This window comes from Ictidomys tridecemlineatus, chromosome 3, assembly GCF_052094955.1.
Source record: "Ictidomys tridecemlineatus isolate mIctTri1 chromosome 3, mIctTri1.hap1, whole genome shotgun sequence".
Lineage (NCBI taxonomy): Eukaryota > Metazoa > Chordata > Mammalia > Rodentia > Sciuridae > Ictidomys > Ictidomys tridecemlineatus.
In genome coordinates this window covers 96,838,029-96,864,784 of record NC_135479.1, presented here as the reverse complement: position 1 = coordinate 96,864,784, position 26,756 = coordinate 96,838,029, and the positions used below count along the sequence as shown (strand labels likewise).

Here is a 26,756-nt window from a genome sequence, read left to right as displayed (position 1 = left end):
TGGTGTGCATTTGAAAGGGAGACTGACCCAGGGACCAAACGCTTCTGTTTTCTGGACCTGTATTTGCTTCTTACAGGCCCTTTAGACAAGTTACTGATTTCTTTGACTCAGTTGTTGTATTTATAAAATGGGAGTTTGGTGGCTTTCCTCACCTACCTTAGAGCTACAGGAGTACAGACAAGAGGGGATGTAGCGATGCCTGAAGAATAGCCGTGCAGATCCAGAAAATTAAATGGCATTTTAAAGTGGTTTTCCCGGTGTGACAGCAAACCAGATGATTGTATGTAGGATAAAAGTATTAGAATTCCCTTAAGTGCTACTCTAGTCACAGAGGAGTTTTATAAATTTTGATTTCTCCTCTTAAAAGGTCCTTTGGCTCCACCAGGGTATCTTCTAGTCAGCCTTGGCTCACTTGATTCAGGAGTCACCTGTTGCATGGCAGGGAAGGAAGCTACCTACAGAATTCCACCTTGACCTTACCTGCTAGTGTGACTTTCAGAGAGCGCATGGTGCTAACTCTACCAGTCTCTCATTCCTTTGGAATCCTCAGTCTCCATCTGGAACAATGTAACCTTGATTTCTCATAAAAGAGGAAAAGTGCAAATCTCACAGAAAGCCAGGGAGATTGGCAGTGACCCTTATTTACGCTAGATCCAACAGCCCTTAAAAGAGACTATCTTCAAATTGGGACACTGTAGACTGCTTCTATGCTCAAAAGAAGGAAATCTCAAAAACTAGATTCCCCAGGTCTCTAGATAAGTTGCAAGGCAGATAGTATTAACTAGAACCTGAAAATCCTTTTTTAGAACCAGGACACCATTGAAATGTGAATTCTTAAGGAACTTCCTTCAGAAGCCATGTGGTCTTTGACCACCCGCGTCTTCTAAGGTTCTCTTTGTTGCTTTGCTTAGTCGTTTGCTCCCCACACTAAGCTTCCCACACAGGGAAACAGTGTCTCTGTTTAACAAATTCTCTCCATTTGATGAATTTTCAGCTCTTAGAGGAAATTCTGTCATGGTCACCCAACTTCTTCAGATGTCTTTCTGTTGGACTCCTTTCTCTCCTCTGAGATCGATATGATTCTGGCTTACTCTCTGGTATTTTCCACCTGCAGGCTTCTCTCCTCCTCCTTTACCTCCAACGTCATTGTCCCTTTCCAAGGCAACACCTGGCCTACCACTTTCTCTGCCTTTTCTTTAACCACATCCTACTTCTCAGGACCCCTTGGGGGCAAATTTTAGATATTGTTCTTTTAAATTCTATGGACTCTGTCCTTTGCTTTGCTTCCTACACCCACCTCTCTCAGACAGATTTCCCCCACCCCCATTTATGCTGTGACCTAATGTGATTGTTACCAGGTAAGTCCTTTTCTTCTGCTCATTTGGATGCCAGTCCCTCATTCATCTGGTGGTTCAGCAGTCCTAACCAGATGTGTATTGTATGAGGGATACCAGGCTGTATCAGGAACCACTGATGGCTGCCGGTCTTCTCTGTCACACACAGCTTCTATTTCCTCAGGGCTACTCCAAGGGAGCAGGGAGGGGAGCTGGAGGAGCTTTTGTCTGACACCCACAGGATCCCCCTGCCAGCACACACAGACACTTTTCACACATGATTTTACAGAAGGTACCTGAGCTCATAGACATTTGCAGATGTCCACATTTGTGCTACTAGCGTGAGTGATAGTGACATTGTTTGGGAAATCAGTGACCTCTTGCTCAACAGCACCCACCCCTTGCCAGCATCTCCAGCATTCCAACCCCCCTCCCACTTCTGATAACAATGCTGTCCTTACATCATTAACAAGTATCCCTGTGAGTTTAGCTTTAGTTCTACTGTGTGAATAGCACTAGCAGTCACAGAGCAGTTGCCCTTGTCAGGCACAGCTCAGCCACCATGCCCCTTCCTGTCACCCTCCTGCGTTAAGCACTGTTATTATCTATAGTTTACAAGTGAGATTTCTGGGGCCCAGAGGAATGAAGTCATTTGCCCATGACCCTGCAGCTACTGACAGGCGGAGCTGGAACCTGATCCAGGGCTCTTGATCTGTGTCTCATGGCCTGTGAGCCCCTCAGAGTGCTGTTGGACCAGCCACTTGAGCAGGGCTGCTGGTAATGTGAATTGTCTACCTAGGGCAGGCACATGACACCCAACAGTGTCATAAGAAGCATCCACAGTGGCAACAGGAGATGTTCTAGGGTTCCTTGTTACCCTACTTTAATACCAGCTTTTCATTTCCTGTTATGTTCACTTATTGATTGGGACATTCCAACATTCAAATAGTTATGAAGTTTTGAAATGTGTCCTTCTAGAATTTATTTTTTGAATATTGTATATATACATATATACTTTTAAAATAGTTTTAGTAGTAGATGGACATAATACATTTATTTTGATTGTTTAGTTTTTTTATGTGGTGCTGGAGATTGAACCCAGTGCCTCATGCATCCTAGGCAAGCGCTCTACCTTTGAGCCACAACCCCAGCCCTGAATATTATATATTTTTAATAAAATAACAAAGTTGTATAATCTCTACTCCCTTTTCTTTGTTGTGGAATCTTTTCTTATAAAAATATTCATAGCATTATGTTGTTTGGAGAATCATAATCTACTTATAATCTATCCTTATTAATTAATTAGACAGTTGTTCTTATTGTTTTCTGTCAGAGTGATATTACATTAAGCATCTGCCTTCTATATTTTACTGTGTCCATCAGTATTTCCTAAGGATCTTTCTTCACTCCTAAAATTATGAAACATATCTTTGATACATGATTACATAATGTAAAAAAGCTGAGTTTATTTTAGGATGCAGTTAGCTCAGAGTAGTTGGGTGACATGCAACCACTCTTGAGGAAGGTCCTGTGTCTTGTCCTTGTCCTGCTTTACTGCCATGTGTGCACTGGCAGAGAGGGGCAGGACAAGAGCCAGCACTCCATGGCCAAGGATGTGTCCCCTTCCTCCTCAGTCTTACACGGAATTAGTCCTGCTCACAGGGACCTGCACACGGTTCACTCAGGGAAGCTCATGTCCATATGATTATGTGACCCTCTTGGAAAATGCCATAAATCACAGGTCTCAACTTCTGTCCTCCATTGATTACTTGACTTTATTATTAACCTAAGTCTTTTTTTTTTAAGTCATAGCTGTTTTCAGCTAGTGATCTGGTATTTCGCTGCAGGCCCATACCTTTCTCATCCACTGAGGGCCGCACATTTCCTTTACTAGGATTTCTCAGCCTTGAAAATTATCACCATAACATACGTATCCATGTGATTGCTTAAATTATTTCTTTGTATAGATCCATCAGAAAGCAAAAGACTGTTCTAAGCTTAATACAAAGTTTCTAAATCTATCAGGACTTGTTCCTTGTGAGATAGACAGCTCTATTCATGTTGCCAATGAATTCAACCATGGTACAACCACAACTACAATTTAAGATTTCTCTCTTACTCATACCTACATTTGTCCTATTTTATAAGCCCCTATAGATGATAATTATCTTCTTGTTATATTGGGTCACTTTAACGTTCAGAATTAAAATGCAGTGAAAAATTAGATGATTTTTACATAAACAATACTGAAGAGAAAGTTTTCATTCTTAATCTATTATAATTCACTTATAAATTTTATAAATATTCTGATTTTCTCCTTAGCTCAATTTAATCCACCCCATCTCCCACCACCACCACACATTGCGTGTATACACACAAATAATTTTCCAGTTTTAATATAACCACATTGTACTGAATTGCCACTTTTTATCCCTATATTCACACCTGTTCTAGTATGTGATTCATAATAATCTCTAAATGCTATTTCATTTCCTTCTGACATAATGTAGAAAATGTTAAATATATCTCAAGAATACTTGTTCAAAATAGATATGAATCAAACCTCTGAAATATAAATGGCAAATGAAATGAATATTCTAAGTGGCTATATCACCATCTGAGTGTTTGCTAAAGTTAAAATATGTTAATTTAGAATTGACATAGTTGAATACTCATTAAATAACTCTCTTCTATTGGTATATATTTTTACATGTGCAAAAGTTTCTTCTGTGAATCTATATTATACAATTTTAAATGAGATTGCTTTTGAAAAGGGCTAAAAGCTTATCAGTTTGTCATATAACATATACGTATTATATTTAACATAGCAAACTTGATTTTATTTATTCAGATTAGTTATATCTGATCAGAAATCCCACAATTTCAACCATATTACTGACATTTAACTAATAAAATAATGTAAAATGGTGAAAAATAGAGCACACTTTAGTTTAAAGGAGTTATTGATGTTATTTGAAACATGAATTCTTCAACACCAAATAAAACACTTGATTATGATTTATCTAAGGGTAAGAAATATATCTTATTGTTATTTGTACACTGAGTCTAACTACCATAGAACCTACCTACAAATGAGTGATGATACTCAGTAAATGTCTATTAAAGTAAAGTAACATATTTATAGGAAAGTTGTATTTCAACATCAAAATATATATCATATAATATCAATGAAAACTGCAACTATTTATGTTTCATGTATTGTAATCGTGGGTGCTAAATTTAAATATATTTAATGGTATTCCTGCTAAATGTAAATATATTTAGTGGTATTTCATTTGCTTGATTCAAAGGTTATTTTGTAAACAACTTCCATGTCCCAAGTCCTATGACTATAACAGATGAGGTTCCTGCTTTCATAAATGCACATTTTAATAAGTTTGCACAATGAGAGGAGGACGCAGTGTGTGGTGAGTGCTCTGTGTCAGTAGCTATGGTGGTAGTGAGGGAGATTCCCTCACTCAGACACCATCCACAGCCATGACCCCGGTGAGAGCACTTTGGCAGATGATGCAGTAGTGAAGAGGCTCAGACCTGAGTGCTGGGTGCTTCTCACAGGTAGAGCGGCTTGAGAATGAGAACCATCCATAGAGAACAAGCAGCAGCAGCCTGCTAAGTGGCTAAGTTGCCAAGAGAGAGAGAACAAGTGCACAAGTGCTGCTTAACATTTGCATTCAGAGAAGGAGGTTGACTTTTATAGTCATTAACACAAAAGGTCATTCATGACCCTGACAAGCACTGTTTCTGTGGAGGAGTGAAGAAGAAAGCTTGGTTGGAGTAGCTATCAAAGAGACTTGGGGAAAGCAAATGGTAAAGTGGCCAAGTGTGAGAGGGATGCTCAGCATCCACAGTAAGCAGAGAGCTGCAGCTAGGCCAGCAGTGAGACACCACTTTATAAGCTTTGGATTTGCAAAAATGTTTAAAATAACTCTTTCCAATGAGAATTAGGAAAGCAGGGACCTTCATCCAGAGAGCTGGAAGTGTGTTAGTGTCATTCTGGGAACTGTTAGGCAGTGCTTAAAAATGTTAAAACTCCTGTGGCCCTAACATATCTCCAGGGACAGACTGAAAACCTCTTGAGGGTATGCAAGAGGATGGGGAAATCCTGGAATGCAGGTTATTTGTGGTGACAAAGTGTCAGGTAACCTAGGTTCCATTAATATAGGCCTGGATAAGTTAATTGTGGTGCATGCATGAAATACAGCAAAGAGGAATGAGTTGTATCTATGTAGCTCATGCGTATGTCTCAAAAAAGTAAGAATTTTTGAGTGAAAAAATTAAGAAGAGTGAAAGAAAAGTAAGAATATGAATGAGATCTGTAGCTTAGGACAATTTGTGTAATTTTTCAAACACTTGCAAAAAGTGCAGCCCTTTTGCACTTAGTTTGCAAATTAGAAGGTGTATGTTAAATTCCCAGGCATGGATATCCTCGGGACACGGCATTCCCAAGGCCAGTGAGCATCTCAGCAGCATCTCTTCAAAACAGCAAAACCAGCAACCTCCCTGTTGAGATACCACCCCCAGATGAAACATGTCTGCTCCCTATTCAGAGGCTCACGTGAGTCCCTTAATTGTGTTTCAGTCTCATCTGGTCCGTCCCTCAGCTCATTTTCTTGCCCCTTTTGGTTTGTTTTCTTTTATACCAAAGACACACAGAACAGAGTTGATGAGGCCCTTAGTGCAGAACATGCTATCACTTTTGACCCTTACAGCAAAGCTCCTCTTTTGCCAGTGCATGTCTACAAAATGTTCAAACACATAAAAATAGAGAAAATAAAATTTTTTTAAAAGTATGTGAACTCATCACCCATATTGACAGCTTTCAACATTTTGCCATAGTTACTGTTATGGTTTGGGTATCAAGTATCCCCTGAAAAGCTCAGGTGTTGGAAACATGATCTCCAATGCAGGACTGTTCAGGGGTGAAATGATTAGATCATGAGAGCTGTGACCTCATCACTTGAGTGAATTACTGGGTGAAAACTGTAGGCAGTGGGGCATGGCTGGAGGGAGCAGGTCACTGGGGGCATGCCCTTGGGAATCTGACTTTCTCTGGCCTCTTCTCTCTGCATCCTGGCTACTATGAGCTGAGCAGCTTTCCTCAGCCATGTCACTTCCAGAATGTGCCTGATCTGGACTGAGACCTCTGAAACCATGAGCCAAAATAAACTTCTCCTCTAAGTTGTTCTTGTCAGGTATTTTGCTGGCAGGGATGAAAAGATAACTAACACAGTGACTTTATAGATTGTTACAGGAAAATATAGGTAAAATGCCCATTTTTACTCTTCCCCAAACAAAGATGACAGCTGTTGACCCCAAGGCTGTGTGCAAGAACAGGGTCCACAAGGTGAGAAGTGATGTGCCCCAGGGAAGGGAAAGAGGGTTTACACCAGCCAAAGTAGCTGCAGGCACCTTGAGCTCCCAGCATGCTGTGGCTGCTGCCCTCCTCTTGTATGTGAGGCCACTTAGTCCACAGGAGAGTCCTGGGCACCAGCAACTGCCTTCCAGGCAGGGGAACTGAAATGCTGAAATCACACAAGTGGCAGGAAGAGGAGCCAGGATTGGACATGAGGCAATCTGGCTTTAGAGCCTGTGCACAGCCCTCTGAATTGTCCTGTTCCGGTGTGCTATAGTGTACTTAAAAGAAAAGCAGCTTCAGTTTCTTACTTAAAAGAGTTTCCCCTGAACCTCTGGGTGCTGGTTGCTTTTCCATTTTGCTGCTTGAGTCTTGAATCATTTTCCTCCAAACAGCACTTTGCACCAGTTTTGAATTTTCAGTGTTTATAAGGAAGTTTTAAGCTTGAATAGCTTTCTGCTATAAAGGTTTTATTTATTGTCTTCTCAAACATTATATCAACTTAATATGCCCTCCACATGACAAGGTTTTATATCATCCTATAAAATAGTTAACTATGAGTACCTTTTATATTTGTAGGTTCTAGAAACCTTTTGGAATACCAGGGTTCTCTTAAATGACTAATTACCTCAAATCAGATGCTTGTGGAATACCATCCGGCAGGCAGCTGGCTTCGTGTGAAGAGAGCCCAAGAGCTCTTTTTTTGCTTTGTTCATTTAAAGCCATTTGCTGCTTCTTTACTATCTGTGAAGAACCCAGTCGCATCCTGGCAGAACACACTGCTGTGAATTTTGGGTTGTCTCTCTGGGCTCCGCCTTATGGCTGCAGGGTGTTGGAAGCCAGTGCTTCCTTCCTTTCTGTGGGCATTAGGGCCTTTGCAATCCAAGTCATGCTGAATAACAGAAAACTGTAGGTGAACTGTCTCACCACAGAGGACTGCAGCCTCTTCCTCAGGAACCGAGTTGTTCTGAGCTGATGCTTCCATTCTTTTGCTGTGTATCCTAACTGTATTCCTTCATTATTAAGGACAGGAGTGGGACACTCTGCTTCTGAAAATGAGAGGACCCTGCAAGTCTGCCAGAACCTATGGTAAACCCACAGGATTCTTGTGTCCCATTCAGAACAGGAAAGATATGTCCTATCTTTTTAAAAAATAACTCTTAGCATTTCTTGATTACAAAAAATATATGTAAAAGTTTAAAAAAGAGCCATGAAAATATATTAACTCATAATTATACACTGGGTACCTATTTATATTATGTACTATTTGTATGAATGTTTGTCATGGTCTCTGCTTATATAAAATGTTTTCTGTGTTGATATTACTTCTGTTTTCTGTTTTTGTCAACTTCACTTGACAGCCTTCAGAGGTTCTTGTTTTTTAAAAATAAAACATATATTTTACTTTTCCAATTTTTACTCAAAGTTGCTGTAAAATACATGCCAAATAATCTTGAAGGAATTGGCTCTCTACTCATTGGGTTCTATAAATTAAAGACTAAGCATCTGTGTTTGTGTAGAACTGGAGGGGAGAAAGGGAGCTTGGGCAGGTAGGCAGGCAGAATTATACTGGAAGTGCAGTAGCTGTTTTCTTCCTCTTGAGCCAGGGTGGTGTAGTCAGTTCTGTAATGGTGATGCACAATTCTTTTCAAATGTGAGCTTCAGGATACTTCTCAGTGCTATAAAAATGAGCTTCAGTTAGCTGCCATTCTTACCATCTAGCTGCCATTCTTACCGTCCAACAATTTTCAGGTAATTGAGAATTAGTTGCAGAAAATTCACATGCCAAACACCATTTCCTTGTGGTTTCTTTTTTTTCTTTTAACTATAGCTACCTTTAGAAATAATATCATATGGGCTCTGAGCCCTGCTTCATCTGGTTTAGGATGTGTCCTGACATTTATAAGATGGCATAGTTGTGTTCTCTGATGTCAGTGCTATAAATCAGCACGGTGACACCGCCTTTGTTTAAATAGTTTTATTATTCAGACAACATTAATTTCTAAACTTTCAAAACTAACCCTTGAAGTGGGAAATTCTACCAGTTTACTACATATTTTATGTAAGATAATACTTCTCATTTGTCTTATGGATACCATTTTAAATATTCTGGGAATTTGATAACAGATCTGTAGCCACGCTAATCTCACTTTCATGGACAACTATATGCTAGCCCCCTGCAGGTTTTATAGCCAGGAGTGGTTGAATCATTAGAGAGATACGGACTTGGGATCCAGTAGACCGAAGTGTGAATCACGGGCTGACATTCTGACCAGCCACATGGACTTTAATAAGCTGATTAATTTGATCCTTAGAATCCTCATCTATAAAACCAAAATGTGTACTTGTTCTTCATGGTAGTTGTGACCATGCATGAAAATCATTCAGGGGAGAGCACCATGCTCAGTGCGGGGACCAGCACATGGGGGTAAACACCTACTTCTCCCCACTTTCCTCAAGAGTATAGTTGGTCGAAATCTGAATCTCTCCAAGCCCTGCATGAGCTGAAGAGCAAGTCAGCACCTGATAGCACATTCATGAAATGCCGTTTTTGAAAGGTTTAACTCAAAAATAAGTTTTCTGTATGTTACTTTTTTCTCCCATATAAAGATATCACTTGGTAAATGATGAGATGTGTGCCCTACAGATAGATCTCACTCAAGCCCATAATTGCGTCTCATTTTGAGGGGCTATCCTGCCAGGATCCTGCAGCAGAGCTAAACATCTTCAGTCCGTTGATGCTGCTCATTCATCCACATGAATCATGAGTCCCTGAGGCATGGGACTCAGGATGGGGATATTAGCACCTACAGGGCAGTATAAGGGATACAATTAAATAATGTTTATGAGAAAATGTTGACCAAAGGATACGGAATTTCAGTTAGGTGGAATAAATTCAAGAGCTCTATTGTGGTACCAATGGTGAATAACAATATGTTGAATTCTTGGAAATCTTAAGAAGTGTTCTCACCACAAAAGAAACGATAAGTATTGGGGTAATGCATACATTAATTGATTCAGTTTAGTCACAATGTGTACATATTTCAAAACATCATTTTCTACATGATAAATGCAAATTATTTTTATTTTTCAACTAAGTAATTAGTTAAAAATAAAAATGTGAAAGTACCGGATGAAACTTAAGATTTATACAAATGTCTGGGAAATTCCAAGTAAGATATTTGTTGTTTAGGATGAATTTGTTTTCTGATTTAAGGAACTGGTTCTTTCTTCCTTAAAACAAAGATTAAAAGGCAGGTTGAAGATTTATATAGATAGAAGTTTTATATATTTTTATGACCACACAAAGATTTTAAAGTTTACCATTAAAAATATTAAGGGCTAGGGTTGTAACTAAGGTAGTGTGAGGCACTGGGTTCAATTCTCAGCACCACATAAAAATAAATAAATAAAATATCTATCAATGACTAAAAAAATGTTAAAAATATTTAATTGTGTGTGTATGTATATATTTTATATATATATATATATATATATATATATATATATAAAATATTAAGGGTGCCAAGACCCTGTCTCAAAAAAATAAAAAGGACTAGGAATAGCTCAGTGGTAGAACTCCCTGAGTTCAATCACAAGTACAAAAAAAGTTATTAAACAATATATTAGTCGAGCAAATGAAACATAAATTTATAATTCCAGTGTTTTGAATTACTTTTTTTCTGTAGAAACCAGTTGGTCCAGCTATATATGTTTGTTTTCTACTTTATTCCCAAAAAGGACTGTCACAGGCTAGGTTCAGATCACAGTTGTCACACATGATCTGATGACAGGACTTAGACATGTCAAGCCAGTTCTTTCTGCTTTGGTTTTAGTTCTGCATCTACATGCATTAGACACAAGATTCTTCAATAATCTTCAAATACTGCTTAAATTCCCCATTCTACAACTCAGGAAGCCAATTTCCTGCTGTATTCTCTCAGCTTTGAAAGTCACAAAAAATGCCTGTTAGATGTTACCCTGACCTAACAAATTCTTGACCATGAGTCTGGTGCATGACTTGTCTGCTTGAGCCCTGCCAGGAGAACTCAGCAGTGTCTCTTGGTTCTGAATCACAAGAGCACTAAGGCTATCAAGTGTATCAGAAACGAGCAACAGGCAGAAATCCATGTGTCAGCTACATCTGTGACCTTTAGGGACATTAGCAAAGTTCACCCCCATTGGCTGTTTTCAGATCAGCTTGCCGATGGGGGCAGAATAGGCCAACAAATCAGGTTCCACCAAGATCTGTTATTTCTGTGGGTATTAGTGGGGACAGCCAGACTGTCAGCGGTCACACAGGCTAAGTGAACTAAACACTGTGTTATCCTTTCGGAACTGAGAGTCAACTTTTAAGGAATATGATTTACTCTACAAAAATATCTGGACATGGACTAGGGCTGTGGCTCAGTGGTAGAGCACTTGCCTGGCATGTGTGAGGCACTGAGTTCGATTCTTAGCACCATGTATAAATAAATGAGTAAAATAAAGGTCCATCAGTGTCTAAAAATAGTTTAAAAATTTTTTGGACACTTTCTATGTGCTAATGACAGAAATACATTGTGTCATTTCAGATTTACAGTGTCAAGTAGAGGCCCTTGGGTTAAGACTTCAGAGGACAGTGGCGGAGCTGGACAACTGTAAAGAAATGCTCACGTAAGCTGTTAACTATTAAACAGAGTGCAAGACTCCAGTGTTCTGAACATGTGCCACAAAATGAAGAATTTAGAAAGACCCGGGTATGCTCTGCTCCCCAGGCAGCCCCTCAGCTGTGTGGGTAATAGTACGTTGCTGCTTTCCTTTGCTGTCCTGCTGGTCTAGATTGTACATATTGAAGGACCTGTAAGTATTTTTTAAAACAAAGAGTTTCTTTCCTTCACTAAGAAAGTTATCAGCTGTTTCGTGACTTTTTGGCTAAGATCAAGTATTGAAATTTACCTAGCAATATATTAATGTTTTCCCTGGTTATTCAGAGGCAAACAATGTGAAATAGTCGCTGAACTTTTTTCTTATTTTTATACTGTCTATTCATAAGAAGTAGTACTGGAGTTGTTTTGTAACATGGTAGCTTCCAAAAGAAAGCTGAGCAGCTTGGAAATGCTGATGTATTTATATAAATCCAAAATAAAATATTAGACATCAAATGATAAAAATTACCTTGTAAGATATCCAGAGCACTACTACTTTTTAACAATTAATTCTTTTAAGAAATTTTGAAAGTTACTTTGTTATCTAAACATAGCATATCTATAATTATAAAACTAAAATAGAATGTAAGTAATCTTTGAAATGTAAGTAAATTCTTTTACTTTGTTATATATAATCTGCTAGCTCTGGTTTTCAGTTCCTATAATTTAGAGGGATGAACCGCATAAGAAATACAAATATTTAGAATGCTTAGCAACCAAATGTTTGTGTTGACCATGGGCTACTCCTAAGAACAATGTGTTTAACAAAGTACTGGACACTGTAAGGAGGAACAAATCCCCAAAATGCTCCATCAAATTAATGCATACCTGGATTATTTGTAGCAAAATATGCCGCAGTCTGGCTGGGCACAAATAACCGAGCTGCCACAAAGCCTTGTAGGTTCAAACAGCAACCTTTATTCCCAAACTTTATTCCGGGAACACACTGCCTCCACTGGGCTCCGTGGCCAATTCTCTCAGAACCCCGCGAGAACTCAAAGGGAACTCCAAAGTAGTGGGCACCCGAGGCAGCAGGAATCCGCCCTAATCCTGGAGCTGCCCTATTCCAGGGTCACCTCTAACCATTCCCTCTGGCAAAAATGCCAGGCGTCATTCTGACTAAACTGTGGCTCTCAACAAAAATAGTGTGGTTTTTGAAAGCCAAGAAAAATAAATATTCATGCTGTATAACATGGAGGTTTATAGTCCAGTAAGCCCAGCAGTTCAGCTGGCTGTCTGTGTAGGGTGGCTGGGGTGAAGCCGTGATGGACAGGAGTCCTTGGGGACACCCCACCCTGGACCCAAGTAGTCAGCTTCTGGGAGATAAGAAACATGACAAACTGTAAGAGTAAAAGAAATTGAAGTTAAAGTGTAAAAGACCGGGCATTGTAAAGTTTCTAAGCTGCAAGGCCTGAGTTAAAAAGTAAAGGATCAGGTATTGTTAAATTCCTTCGCTACCCCCAAAACCTGAAATTCCTGGAGCTGTTAGGACAATACCCGAACTGCCCAGTAAATATTCCTCCTGATCCTCTGGTTGTTTAATAACTTAGGACCCTGTGTAACCCGGCACGTAGGCATTCAAGGCCCAAAACCAATCAGTTTGAATGGTACCCCGCTTAGGAGTGACCAATCACCCTGCCCGCCCTGTTCCCGCCAATGGATGTACTAATCAAGTCTAAGAATTATTGTTTGATTTTTCCCGTGGTGTATGGTGATTTGTTAAAGGAAACTATGATGTGTGTAAAGTCCCCGCCCTCCCCAAAAAGTGTACTTAAGCACTGCTCAACCCCTGCCCAGGGCTCTGGGTTGCTCTCCCTTTTTGAGTGAGCCTGGAGCCTCAGCGTGCTGAATCGGATCCTCAATAAAAATCCCCTTCTGCTTATTGCATGAAGTCAGTCTCTTGGCAGTCTCTTCCTCCGATGTTTCGCCGGTCCCTTACAAAACTGGATGGTGGTTGTAAAAGAAAAAAGAAAAGAAAAATCCTTGTTTCCCTCCCTCTGAAAGCAGAAGGGAGGGCTTTGGCCAAGCCATGGCTCTGGGAAAGCAGCCTCATCAGGCCACAGCTACCGTGTGACATTTGCTTTCTGGAGCTCAAGAAGTGAAGAGAGCACAGTTCAGAAGCAGGGAGGTGGTACTAGCACTGGCCTAAGCTAAAAGGGAATCCGTGGGCACCCCAAGACTCAGCTGGTAGAGTCTTGGAAATTAGGAGAGAAGCTAAACAGAAGCCTGCCAAAGAGAAGGGCTACAGCTTACGATTGTTGCATGGAGAGGAAGTTTGCACAGATTTCTTTTTATATACAAGGAGCCATCCCATTTACAATTAACACATTCCTGTGGTAGTTTTATTAATTATATTGTAAGCATAATTTGTGAAATGAGTACTGAGAAATGACGGGGGTCAAGGTAGACTGAAGTTGTGGAAGAAGTACACACCCTCACCAAGCCCAGCAGGCTAATTACCTGCAGGCGATCCCGATCCCGTTCAGTTGCAAAACTGCTGAATTGTGTTGGTTATAAAACCAGTGATTCCTACTCACAACAGGCCTTCTTGCAATGGGAAATTGGACAGAGCCCTCATTTTCAGAAAATGTGAACTATGAACGGCAACTTAAAATGCCTCCTGTCCTAGAGACCTTTTCAGTGCCACCTGCCTCCAGCTCATCCATCTACACTGTTCACTTTCACTACGAGGATTCAGTTGGGGAGGGTGGGCAATTGGGAGCAGTGCCTGGAATTGCTCAAGTCTCAGGGTATTCGAAGCCAGGGGGTTCCCCATAGTCAACTAGTGCTCTTTTATTTACAGATTGGAGGAAAATTTGTGGCTTGACCATTTTTTAAATGATTGATTTTAAGTAAAAAATAATTCACTCAAAATTGGTAGAGCTTGTTAATAAGTTGGAAAGTTACTATGCATACTCAAACCTCTTTGAACTTCTAGAAATTAGAAAATGCTATGGCATCTGTTTCCTTTAATTTTTATCCTCATCTTTTATAGAGGACTGGAAGTAGGAATGATTTTTACCTATTCAACTTAGATAATTCTCTTGTTTAAATATTTGGATATACATTTTATAGATTTTGATATAAGACGAAGAAGCAGTTTACACATGGATGAAATTGGTTTTTATTTTTCCTTTTGATATTTTTAAGAAAATATTTTCTATAGGTTATAAAAACATTGTTGTGTATTTAAAATCAGAATTTCTTATCAATTAGGATGCTTTGGGCTCCAAGTAGTTAGTTGATCCAGAGACTCAGCAGTGTCTCCAAGGATCTTGATTTTCTCTCTTGTCTCCATCCTGCTGCCTTCAGCATTGGCTTCTACCCAAAACTAGCTCCGTTGTGATCTGCAGGTGACTGCAATTCCAGATGCCATGTACATACAAGGCCACCAGAGGCAGGACGGGCCTTCTTTTCTGGTATGTCCTTAGAAGCAAGGAGAAAAATTACCCAGAAGCCACCAATTAGACCTCTCCCTACACCCCCTTGGCTAAAACCCTTTACGCACCCTCTCCTAAACGAGTCACTGGTAAGGGGAGCAGGACAACCAAAGTGAGCTCACGTCTGGTAGGCTCATCCTGAGAGGAAAAAGCAGGTTTGATCCCGAGGGCCAGGGAGAAAGCCGCAGTGAGGGCCAAGCCGCCGCGTGTCAGCTCTGAGGCAGAGCATGAACAGGGCTCTGCCACGTTGATGGCGAGGCTTTCTACAAGCTTTATTTCTAGGAATCATAATATTTAATCAATTAAGGGGAGACCTCCCTGAAATAATGAAAAATGTGAAGACTGAAATTCATTTTTATAGTTTTTAAGTATAGGTAGATATGAAGTGTGTTTTTATTATTTTCATGTAGATATTGAAAAAGGACTGCCCTAGATGGTGAGAGATTTTCAGGAGTTCCTGGGAGATGATGCATAGGAAGGGTCGGCTCTGTGGAGGAGTAATGGAGAGGAAAGCCACTTGTGAGCTGGTGGCAGTGGACATGTGACAGGCAGGACCTTTCTCGGAATCAGTTTAAGACCAGAAAGTGGAACCTGGTGAATCATGGGCAATGGTTGTCTGACTCCCATCTGTGGACAACTCCTGGGGAGCTTGTTAAAACCCTGTACTACAGTGTGACCTCGTCCACTCAAGCCCAGAGTCAGATTTCATTTCCAGAGATGCTCCGATTTCACATTTGGGCCTAGAGCATCTCCAAGCAATCACACTTTTGTGAATTCCCATGTGTTCTGATGTAGGAGGTCCACTGACAGCTCCTCTGAACATGTAGGCCAGCTGGTCTACAGCAAACTCCTCCAGCCAGCTGGTATGAGCAGCATTCACAGAGGCATCTATAACCTCAGGCTAAAGCAGTGAGTGCAGAAGCTGGAGCCAGGGAGCTGGGGTCCCTGCAGCTCAAGATGAAACTCAGTGCCCACCTCAGATAGCATAACCTGCTCCTTTGTACAACCTCCAGAACAGCCGAAGGTGAAATGAACAGGAAAGCAGACAGTCAGAGGCTCTTAAAGCTGGGGTGAACACACAATGAAAAGTTGGTGTGTAAGGAAAAACATACTCTCCACACACCCCCAAATTGGTTAGGGGTTGCACAGGGAAATTTTAATACCTTAGGAAATTGGTAAATAGCAACACAGGTATAACTGATATCCTCCAGAGTATGTCCAGAATTGTAGCCTAAAAGAAAAACTATTAGGAAAAAGAAGCTATTAGGAATTTGAGACATTAAAAAAAGATCATAAAAATGACGATCCCCTTTTGTTAAAAGTGTATATGAGTGATAACACACATGAGGGCTTAAGTCCCCAGAGTGGATGTTTGGAAGGACTGTAGCAGCACCTCCAGGAGTGAGCAGGAGTGAGCATGGGGTGTGTGTGCAGATTCTTACTTCACCCCGTACACCTACACATTGTGTAGTTTATAGTATAGATATGTTTGTTCTCATGTATGTCATCAAAAGAACAAATTCACTTAAGGTTTTGGATTTTGTCAAGTACTAATGAATATAGTGGTCCCTACCCCTGATCTTTAAGGGGATATATTCCAAAACCTGTGGATGCCTCAAACCATGGGTAGTACCTGACTTCTCATATAATATATGTGTGTATACATGTTTCCTATATACACATACTGTGATGAAGTTTAATTTATAAAATAGACACAGTGAGAAATTAACAAAAATAACAAATTATAAAATAGAACAATAATCATAGTGACATACTATAACGGGACGTATGGGAATGTGGTCTCTTGATCTTGGAACATCTTATCATATGCTCCCTTCTGGCAAGATGCCTTGGTGCTGCATGCTAAGATGGAGTACCTCAAATGAGGTATAGGCATGGGGACATGTAGGTGTGGGGACATGTAGCTGTAGACCAATACAGAAGGGCCACTTAGTCACTGACACTGAGGTGCCAGGACAGTCAACCTGGGGCTGGAAGTGGGCAGCACACACAGCGTGGATGTGCAGAGAAGCAGGTGGTTTGCCCTAGGGCAGGATGAGATGATAATGACATCTCATCACACTACTCAGAACTGTACACGACTTAAAAGTCATGAATGTTCATTTCAGTAGTATTCATTTTAATATTTTCAGACTGTGTTGGGTAATGGAAATTGCAGAAAGCAAAACCACAAAGAAAGCATGTCTAAAGTGGTGTACAGGATGATTTTCTAACTCAGGAACCTTCATAACGTACTTACACTTGACTTTCATTAGCAGCCACTAATTAATTAATTAACTAGTTAATTCTTGCTTAACTAATAATTTGTGCAATAACAAGCTTACAAACACAAACATTATTAATTTGTAAAGCTCTTACTTGGCCTTTCAGCGACATCTGACTTGGCCAATCTGTTCTTGGACCATTCTCTGTTTTTGAGATTAAGTATCAAGTTCTGATTTTCTTCTTATCTCTGCTCACTTGTGAGCAATTTTTGTCTGGCAAGCCTAAAGTGGCCTGGTGACATTCCAGTGGCAGTGTATAGATCTATTTTCCACCTGCCTTAACTTGAACAGGCTCATTTCACTTCATTTATTCATTCAATACAGAATGTTATTGATGGCTGACTATGTGCCAGAATGGTTGTGTGCAGTCCTATACACTGGATTGGCAGGATCCCAGAGAGCCACTTAGATAATTTCAGGTAATGCTAAGTGCTGCAGAAAATATAAATAAAATAGTCAGAATGTGAGTTAAGGGGAGGGGTGATGTACTTGTGCTGGAAAAACCAAGACAGAAGCCCTGAGCAGAAGGCCTTTTGAGTTAAGCTTTGGAGAACAAAATGGAGCTAGCCGTTCTAACATGCCAGCATCTGAGATCAGGAGATCCAGGACTTTTATGAGTTCAAGGAACATGAAGAAGCCCAATTATGATAGAACAGTAGCTCCTGAAGATTTTAATGTCCTAATCCCTAGAATCTTTGTGTTCCTTACATGGCAGAAGGAACTTTGCCGATGTGATTAAATTTAGGATTTTTGAGAAGGGAAGATTATCTTGGGTTATGCAGGCACATCCCATGTAATCACAGGAGTCCTTGCAAATGGGAAGCAGGGCAGGGGTTCAGAGTCATGAAAGTAGTTGTGAGGGCGGAAGTAGAGATTGCAATCATGTGATCTGAAGACTCAGGAAGAGACTAGGAGCCAAGAAATGCAGATGATCGCTTATATTTTGACATATCCTTCTAGTCCATTTTCTAAGTGTTTAATACTTTTAAGGTAATTGGTCTCATACTTTATGTCCTGTTTTGCAAACTTTTCTACTCAGTGATATATCCTGGATGTTTTTCTATGTCATTATATATTTGTGGATGATCATTAAATACATAGTATTCTTAACCTCGATGAATAATAATTTATTCACTAATCCCTTATCTTAGAATGTGCAAGCACTTCTCTTTCATAAGTTGGTACTTAGAAAATTCAAATAGACAAAACTTTTATTCACTATTATTTCCTTGGGACAATTTTTGCTAAAATCAAACAGGAATATTTGATTATTGCCCCCCAATAAGATTATACTGATTTATTTATATCAGCAATATTTGTAAAGACCCATTTTTCCACTCTCTAACCAATATTGAATTTATAACTTTAAAACTTTTTGATAAGAAATTGTACCCTCACATTTATGGCTTCTTTCCTTTGTGACTCACTGAACGTGGCCTTTGCCTTCTTGTCTTGTATTTTATAATATATGCATATTTTCTTCCCGAGCTATTTGAAGATACATCCCACACAACATGGCCCATACCTCTGCACATTTCAGCCTGCCTTTCCTCAGGAAAGTGGAATTTTACATAACCACCGTGGAGTCTTCAGTGTCATAAATCAACATGTAGTTCTTTAATCTGCCAAAAATATTTCAGTTTCATCGATTGACCCAATGGTGTCCTCTGTAGCATTTTCTCCTTTAGTGCAGGATCCAGTGTAGGGTCAGTCTGCTTGTATCTCTCTTCAACCTTCTTTATCAGATAAACTGTCTTCCCACAGACTGTCTTTGTCTTTTTATGACCTTGACATTTTTGAAGAATGCAGATCTCCTCATGCTTTTTTAAAATAAAAGTTTTCCTCATTTTTTAATTGGTCTGTTTCCCGTGATTGGATCCCGTGTTTCTCAACTAGAAAACCAAATAGGTGGTTTTGGCTCCTTAGCCATATGGTTCTTCACTGGAGTGAACTGACCACAGAGGAGTCACTAACATGCATGGGGACAGGAGTGTGATTACCCCCAACCCAGTGCAGTCAGGTGCATATATTCCCTTCCTACAGGGGAGAGGACTTGGGGTGAGGAAGTTTGAGGGGTCATCAGTGATTTTAGGTGAATGAATGGGTCCAGTGCTCAGACAGTATAGAACATGATTTGAGGGGAAATTGAATGGGTCTGGGAAATGGGAAATAGCTTGTGACAGAATCTGTCCAGGTATGGTTTCCTTCCTGAAGATGCACATTTAGTTAGTGAAAACTCAAGGAAGGGACCAGAGGTGATTCTTTTCTTCTTTGGCAGGTCCGGTCTTTAAGTGGAAAAGGCCACCTCAGAATAAAGCCTCTTCCAGCACCTGCTGCTCTCCAAGGGTCTTGAATTTAAAATAACCAGCATACAGGGGTGCCATTTTTTGGTGGTATTATTTTATGAGCCCCAACAATGGTAATGTGTCTTTCTCAGTGCATCACATCTGAAGACCTGATAATCATCTTCCCCACTGGTAATTTAGATCTTCTGGTCCAAGTATCGCTCAGTTTTTCTAGTATGTAATTAATGATGTGGGAGAAGATTGTTCTTCCCCTATAGTGAATAACAATCCTAGAAGAAACATTTTAAATGCATGAAAACACTATTCATCAAAATTTATTTGTAGATATAAGATCCATTAATGCTTTTTCCCTGTTCAGTCCTTACTATAGCCAGTGGTTGCTGAATGGTGATTTTCCAGTTTCTAACCATCTGCCTCGTGTTAGCTCTCAGTATTTTGCTCTAAGCAGGTGCCTCCTTCTTCCATTCATGTGTCCACTTGTTTTGTAGATTTGTTAAATCCTGATTTTTTAAATTAAAAAAAAAAAAGGGCTGGTGATGTGGCTCAAGTGGTAGCGCGCTCGCCTGGCATGCGTGTGGCCCGGGTTCAATCCTCAGCACCACATACAAACAAAGATGCTGTGTCCGCCAAAAGCTAAAAAAAAATATATTAAAAATTCTCTCTAAAAAAAAAAAAACAGCGGAATGCATTACAATTCTTATTATATGTATCCAACACAACTTTTCATATCTCTGGTTGTATATAAAGTATGTTAACCTAATCAACAAATGGGCCAAGGACCTGAACAGACACTTCTCAGAAGAGGATATACAATCAATCAACAATATTTGAAAAAATGTTCATCATCTCTAGCAATCCTGTTTTTAATGGTTGATAATTCAATTCCTTGCTGTGTGGCTTTGGTACTGAGATTATCCTAGGAATAGCTAGTGGGAATTTCTTCAAGCTAGCTTCTCTGGTATTGGAACATGGTCCCATATCTTTTTAAAGTATTTTTTTACTTTCTGGCATAACAAGATGTTTGAATGTACCTTCCCTGTCCCACCCTTACAATCTTCCATTTCACTGAGTAGTCCTGGCTCTTGAATGTGTTCCTGTGCTACCTGGCTATGGTGATGATGTCCATTCCTATCAAATTGTATGTTTTAAAGATATGCAGTTTGTTTTATGTAAAAGCAACACCTTAAAAGAACCATCTTACAAAAAGGGTACAATGGAGGAAATAGAATATTTTAAGGCATTAAAATAAAAGAAAAATTAAAATATAGTTTTGGGGGCATATAACATCAAAAACAATCAGAGTAATTACCACAAAGTTCATGAGAATGGTTACTTTTAGGGAAGAGGTGGCTGCCCATGATTGGGCCCATTATCATGAAGCACTGCTAGAGTAGTAGGTAAGGTTTTATTTTTTGGCATGGATAACAGATACCAGAGTGTCTCCTTATAATAATTCACCACATTATATATTTGTTTTATGCAATTTTCTTACAGCTTAATGTATTTTATAATAAAAGGTTTAAAAACAAATGAATGCTATATATGTTCATGATGATTTTTATATATAATTTTCTAGAAATTAAAATCATATTTCAAGTAGGGCAGATCCATTTATAATCTAATAGATCTTATGACACAGTTTATTAGCTATTTTGAAAATTCAGAAAATGATTCAGCATAGTTAATGAGCAGTCTAAATAAATTTAAACTGAAATGCTAGTCTTTCTTAATGTTTTGATTGTTGCTATAAAACCCAATCATATAAGTTAAAAACAAGTGTTTATTTAAGATTTAAAATTTCCATTTTGTTCTTTTTAATAGTTTTTATTTCTCTGCTGAAATTTCTCATCTTTTCATTAGTTACAGATTTTCCTTTATGTCTTTGAGCAGAGTTATAATTGCTCCTTTAAAGTCTTTGTCTGTTAATTTCAATATCTGAGTCATCACAGAGTCAGTCTATTAACTATTTTTCTTTTGAGAATGAGTCACACTTTTCTGTTTCTTTATATGTTAAGTAATTTTTTACTATAGTCTGGACATTGTGAATATTATAGTGATTCTGGATTCTATTATATTCCTCCCCCAAAAAATAGTTAGTGGTGGGGTGGTGCTTTCAGTAGCCTGTTCCCTTGGTTTCAAACTACAGCTCTGTCTCTGGGAAGCAGCCCCATCTCATGTCAGCTGTTTTAACTGGGCTGCTTGGAATCTGCCCTGTGCAGAGCTCAGCAGAATTTACATATAGTAAATTCTCCCTCTCTGGAGCCTCCTTCATTTTCCAGCAGCTGTGGTTATTCAAACACTGTGCTCTGGTTCTTGAGGCTAGAAAGACTGGCATTTTCTACCAGGGTTTTAATTCCACCTGGTGCATCCTGGGTCCTGCCCTGGGACACAGCCTGAGCCTATACTGTCCCCTCATCCCAGTGCCAGCACTCTTCCATCGTCTGTTCTTAATAGAACCAGTCCTTTCCAGTCCCTTTACCTAGGGGGTTCTTTGTTCAGATTCTATTTTGATTAGTTTTGTCCAGAGTTCATTATTTTTATTGAAATATAGACTTGTCTGATAGAAGTTAATTTAGCCATTAGAAAAGTAGATTAAATGCTTATTTCTTTAAAGACATAATAATATGAAGATCTTAAGAAATTCTTTTTGTGGATGAGTAAAAATAATGATAGCCAAAAATGCTTGCACTTTATTTATAACATACTACATTTTAACTAATTTAAAATATTTTATTACTTTAGGAATAAATCTAATGAAGCTGATGAATGTCAAAGAGAACTAAGGAAACTGAAGTTTGAATCCATTATTTCTGAATCACGGTATACACTGCAAACTTTTAATTGATATTTTTATAATTAAATTTGAAAACATTATTTAAAATGGACTTATCTTTTCTTCTTAGTTGTTTACATGTGTCATACCTAACCCAGTGTTATCGTGTCCTATGATTGTTCCTTGATTTTGCCTCTACATAGAGGGGAAAGCTCAAGATCACAAAGCTATCATGTTCTAAATATCTTTACTTTTTAAGGTTACAGTTACAGTCTCTAATTTCACATGAGCTTTCCATATACCTTTGATAAATATAAAAACATACTGTCTATGGAGCTGGGGTTATGGCTCAGTAGTAGAGTGCTTGCCTAGCAAGTAAGAGGCATGGGGTTTGACCCTCAGCACCACATAAAAATAAAGAAAAGAAAAGAAAAATGTTATCATAAGAAAAACAAAACACTATCTAATACATGCTGGTGAGATTTTTTAAATTTTTTCGGTTCCTTTTTAGGCACACTAGGCTGCTTAAAGAAAAAGAAGACTCTTTAATGACTTGTCAACAAATATATAAAGCTTTACAGGAAGAGCTGACTGCAAAAGAAAGGCAAGAAGAAGACACAAAGAGAATAATTAACCTCTCAGAAAGTGAGTTAGAGATAACCAAAGTTCTTCTGAATCAGACAAGACAAGAGGTCACAACGCTGAAAAATGAAAGGTGCAGTTTCTTACAAAGCTCTTTTATCTTTAAATCAGTGTCCATATATATTTGAAACACCATTATCCTACATATTTGTAACAGTGAAGTCACAGGACTAAAGACACATTTTTCTGCAAGGTCACTGCATTTCACTATCTCATTTTACAAGTGATTACACTGAATCCCAAGTCAGTTAATGACGTGGTTAACGGCCTCATAGTTTAGTAAAAGTAGGGATGGAATTCAAGTCTCATTTGGTGTCAGATTAAAAGAAAAAAAAAAATCACATTCCACTAAATTTCACCTGGGCCAACCGTTGGTAAATTCTATCATTTTCAACAGAAAAAGAAAAAATCTTTTTAATCACATTATTTGTCTTGGTTTCTGAAGTGCTGGTACTGGTCCCAGGGCCTCAGCATGCTGGGCAAGAGCTTCATGTCACTTCTTTGCCCACCTTTCTTCCCTCCTTATCTGTCACCTTTTTTTTTTTTTTTTTTTTTGAGAGCATACCACAAGCAAATGTACCTCCTTAGTGATACTGATGATACTGAGAAGCATGTTGGTCCAGCCTTTCAAGATATTTTTGTCCAGTTAATTTGCTTTAGATTATTAAAACTGCTTTCTTCCTTCCTTGTTTTACCTTGTGTGTCTTCATTCATTCTTTCTGAATCTTTTTGTTTCAATTGCATATCTGCAAAGGCTTTTTGTTGCTGTTAGTTGTGGTGGTTTTCAAATCTGGGAATCTTTAATGTTAAGAGTTTATCCCATTCACATTTATTAATAATTATTATATTCCAGAAGAACCCAAATTCTATAAGAGCAGGAATTTTTGTTTTGTATTTTTCTCTGTAGCAGAAAGTACATGATAAGCCATTTGTTTTTCATTGTTCCTATCATTTTTATCTTTTATCTTCATTTTATTCTATTTATGGGTATAATTTAGAAGACTTATAATTTTTTAATTCTTCTTTAAAATGGCAGATATTTTCTGAGGAAGCATCTGGGGATAGGGCCAGTGAAGTGGGTAGCAGACAGCCTATAATTAGGTAATCAGGTTTCATTTCTTTTCTTTTTAGTTGAAAATGGACACAATACCTATATTTTATTTATTTATTTTTACGCAGTGCTGAGGATCAAACCTAGGGCCTCACACATGCTAGGCAAGTACTCTGCCACTGAGCCCCAGCCCCAGCCCCAGGTAATCAGGTTTCTTGTCTCAGAACTCTTCTCACCAGTGCAGCCATGGGCAGAGTAGCATGAGGACTTTGTAGTTCACAGGCCAAAGTGACTTGGCTTTGGTCCTTCTAGAGATGACTTTGCATCTACTGCCCTTTGACTGAATAAGAGGAACAATCACAGACATTCCTCAAGGTTCTTGCACGAACCTGACTTTCTTCTCTTCACTTTTCCTTCTTTCAGTAAATCCACCCTGTTTTTCAGCTGAGTCAGTTAAGCTTTGATTTGAAGCACCAGTAGGACCTCTAAATAGAGCTGTCCTTAAGAAGTTAGAGGAGAGATGGTCCCTCCAAGAGAAGTAGCTGGACTCAGGAAACACTTTGGACACACTGAGACTTGGCAACATCTAAGAAGATGGACTAGGTCCAGAGCTGTCTGAGAACCTGCTGTGCTACTCTAGAAGCACCACATCCCCCCAGGCTGTGGGGTATACTTGCTCACCAAAGGCCCGAGCCCAGCTTGCTCCCAGCAACAGTGTGTGTTTTTATAAATCCAGATGGTCTCAGATAGGTGCCACTCTTCAGGACAAGGGAGCCCTTACTGAGGTCACAAAATGTGATATTTAGAAGCTAGGTAGCTTCAGAAGAAGAGAGAAACAAACATAAAAAGCCAGAACTAAACCTAGAGGGGGATAAAAAAAAAAAACAACTAATAAAAGTTCTGACTTGAAAGAGGAAGGGAAATAGGGACCAGGAAGCAGTTAATCCATTCATACAGGCCTGTTGAACTATGCGCGGCTTTCTCCTACCCACAAAGGATTGGGTCTCTGAGGGACATGCAAGTCTACAGGTAGTGATGGTCATGGACACCTTGGGGCTGCTGAGAACCTCGTTTTGGATGGGGAGGACGTCAGAGAGGTTCAGCGTAGTGCTGGAGAAGTGTGGCAGCTCTTGTGTGGGGGACAGAGGTCTTTGAGGCTCAAGTGTGTTCTCAATTCTCTATAACAGACTTACATATAAAAGGACATGTCATAAGAACATGTGTTTTTGTCTTCTGTCATTTTTTTAATAGAAAACTATAAACCCTCTCCCCAGAAAAATACATATAGGGGCTGGGGATGTGGCTCAAGCGGTAGGGGGCTGGGGATGTGGCTCAAGCAGTAGCGCGCTTGCCTGGCATGCGTGCAGCCCGGGTTCAATCCTCAGCACCACATACCAACAAAGATGTTGTGTCTGCCGAGAACTAAAAAAAAATAAATAAATATTAAAAATTCTCTCTCTCTCCTCTCTCACTCTCTCTTAAAAAAAAAAGAAAAATACATATAAAATCCAGCAGATTTTTTCAGGGTGTTCTTTCCCTTCATGTGGCATGACCCTATGACTAAACATACCTGCTTCCTCCTTCTTTTTCCCTCCTTCCCTGCCCCACTCCTTTCCTCCATCCCTCCTGTTTTCTTTCCTTCTCCCTCACCTTCATTCCTCCCCAGCTGTCTCACATATAGTCAACACATTCAGCAGCCTTCGGGACATTGTCTTATCTTGTCCACACACTGCCCAGGTGAGATGCCCTACACCGTTGTGTGGGGCCAGCAGCAGGGCTAAGGGGCCTGAACATCAGCCTGGACTCTGCACTTCAGGCAACTTGCCACAGAGGAAGGGACTTATTTCCTTGGAAAAGCATGCCATCTTTCCTTGCCAACCCCTGTGTCCACAGATGTACCCCCAGACAGAGGGAGCACTTTTTCTAATTCACCAGCCCAGAAGATAAGCCACTTTCATATTTGCACAAAGGCACTGGCTAGCAGAGCTGTGACCCTGACCTCTGACACAGGAGTCATTGTGTACATGTTATAGATGAGGACGCTAAGGTCAACTGAGGCTACGTTCTGACTCAGGGTCCCATATTTGGCAAAGACAGGAACAAGCTCTATCGTGTGTGACCTTATAACTCGAGTTCTCTTCTCTCTGGTTTGCACAACTTTTCTTGAAAAGCTGTTTTCTCAGTTACTCTCCATGTGACTACTGATTCTCAGCCAGGTTGTAACACTAAGTCTCCAGGGGACTCACTGACGTACAAAAGGCAGAAAACCTCGTGTTCCCCTCTGTGTCCCTTCCGATTCTACTTCATGTGCACCCCATCCACTAAGTGAATGTGAGAGGGTGTCCTCCAGCACCTTGACGAATCAGAAGAGATGAGAGCACTTGACGTTGAGTGAGGTGGACACAATGAGCAGTGGATACTATACCTAGTATTAGATATCAGAATGGCTTCCATGATACGAGGGTTCTAGGACGTTGTGGCAGTGTGGCTTCATGTAAGAAGTGTGGTTGTCGAATACAGGCAAGCACCAATTTAAATCCCAGCTTTACCAGCATGAGAGCAGGCAGCTTAACCCTTGTGAGGCTTCTTTTCTTTACATGAAAAATGGTCATATTAACAGCAGCTATCTTTTGTGAATATTAAAGCATCTAGAATCGTGGCCTTCAGATTATAGGTGCTCAGTAGGTATCAATTTCCTCTTTTTCATCTTTCTTGAAGTTGTAATTCCCTTCAAGCATCATATTGTGTTAATTTATACCCTGCACTATCCATGCAGATATTCAGAAAATATCTGTTGAATTCAGTATTATCTGCTTTGCTCATTCTGTTGTAAAAATTAATCCTCAGAGTAATTCAATTTGGA

General features: G+C 39.6%; 1 protein-coding gene and 1 long non-coding RNA gene across 9 annotated transcripts in view; one reads left to right on the top strand and one right to left on the bottom strand.

The window, feature by feature from the left end:
* Lekr1 (leucine, glutamate and lysine rich 1) overlaps window positions 1-26,756 on the top strand; it is a 161,368-nt gene that overhangs the window by 81,566 nt on the left and 53,046 nt on the right. For all 8 annotated transcript variants that reach the window (XM_040269953.2, XM_078043516.1, XM_040269951.2 and 5 more), the window contains 3 exons: window positions 11,283-11,364; window positions 22,170-22,247; window positions 22,712-22,915. In XM_040269953.2, the coding sequence (XP_040125887.2) occupies window positions 11,283-11,364; window positions 22,170-22,247; window positions 22,712-22,915 (364 nt within the window). The remainder of the gene's footprint in view (window positions 1-11,282; window positions 11,365-22,169; window positions 22,248-22,711; window positions 22,916-26,756) is intronic.
* LOC144376289 (uncharacterized) overlaps window positions 14,548-26,756 on the bottom strand; it is a 109,830-nt gene continuing 97,621 nt past the window's right edge. Inside the window, exon 3 of the long non-coding RNA XR_013436584.1 lies at window positions 14,548-14,822. This is a non-coding gene — a long non-coding RNA (uncharacterized LOC144376289). The remainder of the gene's footprint in view (window positions 14,823-26,756) is intronic.